The 5,457-nt window shown below is 52.9% G+C and overlaps 1 protein-coding gene across 3 annotated transcripts in view; it reads left to right on the forward strand.

Moving 5' to 3' along the window:
* ZGPAT (zinc finger, CCCH-type with G patch domain) overlaps window positions 1–5,457 on the forward strand; it is a 46,682-nt gene that overhangs the window by 39,955 nt on the left and 1,270 nt on the right. The window contains exons 2-5 of one of the 3 annotated variants that reach the window (XM_011992382.1): window positions 3,833–3,966; window positions 4,202–4,354; window positions 4,478–4,496; window positions 5,232–5,395. In XM_011992382.1, the coding sequence (XP_011847772.1) occupies window positions 3,833–3,966; window positions 4,202–4,354; window positions 4,478–4,496; window positions 5,232–5,395 (470 nt within the window). The remainder of the gene's footprint in view (window positions 1–3,832; window positions 3,967–4,201; window positions 4,355–4,477; window positions 4,497–5,231; window positions 5,396–5,457) is intronic. The other 2 variants (XM_011992383.1, XM_011992384.1) reach the window with 2 other exon arrangements.

Consider the following 5,457-nt stretch of genomic DNA (forward strand, 5'->3'; position numbering starts at 1 on the left):
ACCAGGATGGTCTCGATCTCCTGACCTCGTGATCCGCCCGTCTCGGCCTCCCAAAGTGCTAGGATTACAGGTTTGAGCCACCGTGCCCGGCCTCGTTTTTCAAGAAGGATCTCTTCTCAGTGAGTTCTCAGCTTGGGTCAGTTTCCCGAACTCTGAAAAGTTCTGAATCAGTGAGTTTTGATAATTTTGTCTAGTTTTAGATTTTTTTTTGAGACTGAGTTTTACTTCATCACCCAGGCTGAAGTGCAGTGGTGTGATCTCAGCTCACTGCAACGTCCGCCTTTTGGGTTCAAGTGATTCTCCTGCCTCGGCCTCCCGAGCAGCTATAATTATAGGTGTGCGCCATTACACCTGGCTCATTTTTAAATTTTTGGTAGAAGCAGGGTTTCACCATGTTGGCCAGGCTGGTCTCAAACTCCTGACCTCAAGTGATCCGCCCACCTCAGCCTCCCAAAGTGCTGGGATTACAGGTGTGAGCCACCGCGCCCGGCCTAGATTCGCTTCAGCGAACTCTCTACTTGGGTGTGGCTGAAACTCAGAAGCTTCTTTTAGTTTTAGATGTTGGTTGTTTTCAGGGTTAAGTCTCTACGTACTCTGGAGTGTATTTCTGTCAATACTGTGAGGCAGGTGATTGGGTTGGGACCTTTAATGATCTTTAATGTATGAAAACCCAGTTTTTAATTTTCTGTTATGAAATCCGGGGTCTTTCCCCCCACACCCCACCTGCGATTCTCCCCGCACCCCACCTGCGATTCTCCCCACACCCCACCTGCGATTCTCTTATGAAATCCGTGGTCTTTCCCCTAACACCCCACCTGTGATTCTTTTGTGAAATCCGTGGTCTTTCTCCCCACACCCCATCTGTGATGCTTCCTCTGCACAAGAGGCTTTCTGTAAGAGTGGGGGCTCTCCCTGGGGGCTCTCCTTTGCTCCATTGATCAATTCGCCTGTTCTTTTGGTTTTCAGTTAACTTCATGGATATGCCATTAACTCAGCTACTCTCCATGGTTAGAAATTTAGGTTATTTCCAAGTTTTTCATATTTGGTTAAGTCTTTACATGCATTGTCCTTAACAATCATGTCGCTGAGGCGGAAGGATTACATGAGCCCAGGAGTTCAAGACCAGCCTGGCCAACATGGCAAGACAAAAAAATTCAAAAATTAGCTGGCATGGTGGCACACTCCTCTGGTCCCAACCACGTGGGAGGCTGAGGCACGAGGATTGCTTGAGCCCAGGAGGTGGAGGTTGCAGTGAGTGCACCATGCGCTTCAGCCTGGGCAAGACAGCAAGGCTCTACTGCACACAAAAAAATCATAGAAGCACTTTCTGGGTTAAAGAGTTTACCAATTTCAAGGCTTTTAATATTGTCAAATATTCTAGAAGAGGTTTGATTAATTGATGGTATGGGTGTGTTGAAGGGGCGTATTTAATCGAATTCACTCTGGGTTTAGCCCTTTCTTTTTGAATGTGTTCTGTTTCCCTGCAGCCAGTCTCTGCTGTAGTGCATTTGAGGCCCAGTCCTGTAGCCCCTGGTTCTCCCTGGTCATTGGCAGGGCGCTGTGTGCCTAAGAGCAGTAGGCACGAGGAGGAACTGCCCAAAATCCTGGCCTGGGGAGGTGTGCGAGGCCACCTTTGTCTACCCATGAGACAAACTCCCTGTCCCACCTCCCTCTGCTCCACCCACCCGTTCCCACTGGAAACAGCCCTGGCTGCATGTCGTGGGCTGAAGGCCTGTCCTCAGTTGCTCTTGTTTTGGTTTTTTTGGAGACAGTCTCACTCTGTCGTCCAGGCTGGCGTGTGGTGGCACAATCTCGGCTCACTGCAACCTCCGCCTCCTGGGTTCAAGTGATTCTTGTGCCTCAGCCTCCCGAGTAGGTGGGATTACAGGCATGCGCCACTACGCCCGGCTAATTTTTGTATTTTTAGTAGAGACGGGTTTCTCCACGTTGGTCAGGCTGGTCTTGAACTCCTGACCTCGTGATCCACCCGCCTCGGCCTCCCAAAGTGCTGGAATTACAGGCGTGAGCCACCGCGCCCGGCCGCTCAGTTGCTTTTGTGGGGTTAAAAGAAACTTCCTTTTGAAACGATGGCACGGCAGCAGTGGATGGCGGTTAGTTTTTCATGTCTTTATTTGGCAAAGTTGAAGATTGCGCTCCTGTCTGTCCCCACGTTTCCTTTTCATTCTCTCTCTCTGTGTCTTGGTTTTGGTTTTCATTTTACTGGTTCACTGATATCTGAAAGTCAAGGCACCGCTATTTCATAAGCAGGTTCTCCTAGTGTGGGGGAGGACTCAGTCATAGGAGCACATGCACACCCCCAGCACCTCTGCCTTGATGAACTGGCGCTGTGGCTTCCTGTGCAGTAGTGAGACTGTGGGAGCTGCTGTCAAAAGGGGCTGCCACACTGGGACTCCAGCAGAGGCGATGGGACACACGGGGTATATTCTTCTGGAGCAGCCAAGTCCATCCTGAGAGAGAAAATGCGGGTGTCTGTGTGTGTGATGTGAGACTGCGTGTGCATGTGCATACGTGTGTAAAGTGTACAGTTGGCCCTTGGGGTGTGTGAGACTGTGTATGTGTGCATGTGCGTACATGTGTAAAGTGTACAGTAGACCCTTTGTGAGAGAGACTGTGTGTGTGCATGTGCATACGTGTGTAAAGTGTACAGTTGGCCCTTGGTATCCGCGGGTTCCATAACCATCAATTCAACCAATCTCGAGTCGAAAATAATTGGGGAAGAAAAGGATGGTTGCGTCTGTACACTGTATAACAACTATTTACATCGCATTTACATTGTATCAGGTACTGCAAGTACTCGGGATGATTCAAAGTATATGGGAGGATGTGCATAGGTTGTATGCAAATACTGTGTCATTGTATCTATGGGACTTGAGCATCCTCGGGTTTTAGTGTCCACAGGGGGTTTCCTAGGGATACCAAGAGACTACTGTATGTGTGTGTGCAAGTGTGAGCGTGTATGCATGTATGTGCATATGTGCATGTCATGTGTGTGCATGTATGTGCATATGTGCATGTCATGTGTGTGCATGTGTGCATGTATGTGCGTGTGTGCATGTCGTGTGTGTGCATGTGTGTATATGCATGTATGGGTGTATATGTTAGTGCATGTGACAGTCTGCATGTGTGCGCATGTGTGTGGGTGACTGCATGTGTGGGTGAAGGTACGTTTGTGCGCGTGTGTGCATGTGTGTGCTCGTGTGGGTGAGTGCATGTGCACATGTGTGTGAGAGGGCGTGTGTGTGCGTGCATGTGTGTGGGTGAGAGTGCATGTGAACATGTGTGTGAGCAGGCGTGTGTGTGCACGCATGTGCGTGGGTGAGAGGGTGCTTGTGTATATCCATGTATGACTGCATATGTATTTGCATGAGTGTGTGAGTACATGTTTATAAATGTGTGAGGGTCTCTGTGTGTATGTGTATGACTACATGTGTGAGTATGTTATATGCATGTGTGTATGTGTGTACATGTGTATGTGTGTGCATGCGTATATGTGTATGTGTGTGCATGCATGTGTGTATGCATGTGTGAGTGTATGTGTATGTGTGTGTATGCATGTGTGTGTACGTGTGTATATGCATGTGTGCACCTGTGTGTATGTACGTGTATGCATGTGTTAGTGCGTGTGCATGTGTGTACGAGTATGTGTACATGTGTGTATGTGCATGTATGTGTATATGTGTGCGTGTGTGTGTATACATGCATGTGTCTGGCTCCCTCAAGACAGTGCCCAGGTGGATGGGTCAGTGCTCCTGGGTTTATTTGCCCCTGGTGGCCCATGTCTGAGCCCTGCCCCCTATGGCTCTGTCTGCAGGTTCTCCCATGGGCAGGTGGTCTCTCTGGATGAGCTGCGCCCCTTCCAGGACCCAGACCTGAGCTCCCTGCAGGCCGGCTCTGCGTGTCTGGCCAAGCACCAGGATGGCCTCTGGCACGCGGCGCGCATCACCGGTGAGGCTGGCCGTGGAGGCCTCCCGGGAACACCCTCCCAGGCTCCACACGTGTTATTACTGCGTGGCTGCTCCCTGCCTCCTTTGGGATGAGTGTTGGGACTCTGGCTCTGGGCCCGAAATGAGCACATCTACCCTCAGCCTCTGCCCTGCCTTGCTCCTGATGTCCAGGGTGGTTCCCCATCAGTGGCACCTGCTGTCAAGGATGCTGACCTGCAGCTTGTCTCTGCCTCTAGATGTGGACAATGGCTACTACACAGTCAAGTTTGACTCGCTGCTGCTGAGGGAGGCCGTGGTGGAGGGGGACGGCATCCTGCCCCCACTGCGCACAGAGGCCACAGAGTCCGACTCAGACAGCGATGGCACAGGTGACTCCAGCTATGCCAGAGGTATGGCAGCAGCTGTGGAACCCAGGAGCCAGGAAGGTGGGGTCACCCTGAGAGGCTCCTGGCTTTTGAGGGCACCGACCATCTAACCAAACTATTGGAGAGTGGCCACAGCGAGGGCGCCAGCCGTGCCTGGGGAGGCCGTGTGGGGCAGGGGTACAGGAGTGCGAGTGAAGGGCCGGGGTAGATCCGTGGTGGCCTTTGTCTTCAAGGAGCGTGGGTACAACAGCTACAGTCTCACTGATGGGAGGCCATGGTCATGGCTGTGGCCATGGGAGAGGAGGCGCCCGGAGTTGCCAAGGAAGTCACAGAAAATGAACAACTGATGAGGCCTGGAGTGCAAGAGGGGCAGCTCCTCTGCATGGCTTCTCAAACTTGGGACCTGGGTGCCTGGTGGATCCTGGCAGACAGAGGTTGTGTCCAGACAGCCAGGGTGGAAGCTTCGGGAATGGGAACTAGTGGCCGGTGGCCAGCTCTCCAGAGGGGTGTGTGTATGCATGTGTGTGTATATGCGGGAGGTCACCTGACCCAAGCATGGTGGGCTGAGTCCAGGAGGGGTCTGCATGTTGGAGGTGTACCCAGGGATCAGTGATGGTGGTTTCTGAAGCCCCAAGTCCCTGGTGAAGGAGGACCAAACCAAGGACTCTGTGAGGGCAGGTGAGGAGCTCACGGCCTTGCGAAGGTGGAGAAGGGCAAGGGCAGGAGAGGGCTGTGGAGGAGGGGCCACGGTGCAGGAGGCCGTGGGGACTGCCATGCACTCTGCCTGGTGTCACATGCCCACAGCAGCCTCAGTGACAGAGCACGGAGCCCCAGAGGTGGGGTGTTGGGGCTCTGCCCAGGATCTGAGCTCATTGGTCAGAGCCCAGGTCACCATGCATAGTCCTCTGCCCTGGCCGGCCACTGCCCTCTGTCCTTCTCTTGCAGTGGTGGGGTCGGACACTGTGGACTCCGGGACCTGCAGCTCTGCCTTTGCCGGCTGGGAGGTGCACACGCGAGGCATAGGCTCCAGACTCCTCACCAAGATGGGCTACGAGTTTGGCAAGGGTGAGTACAAGCAGCCCTGGAGAAGTGGGCAGAGGCTGCCGCATAGCCCAGGTCCCGCAGCC

Source organism: Mandrillus leucophaeus, unplaced genomic scaffold (genome assembly GCF_000951045.1).
Source record: "Mandrillus leucophaeus isolate KB7577 unplaced genomic scaffold, Mleu.le_1.0 Scaffold41, whole genome shotgun sequence".
NCBI classification, from domain to species: Eukaryota; Metazoa; Chordata; class Mammalia; order Primates; family Cercopithecidae; genus Mandrillus; species Mandrillus leucophaeus.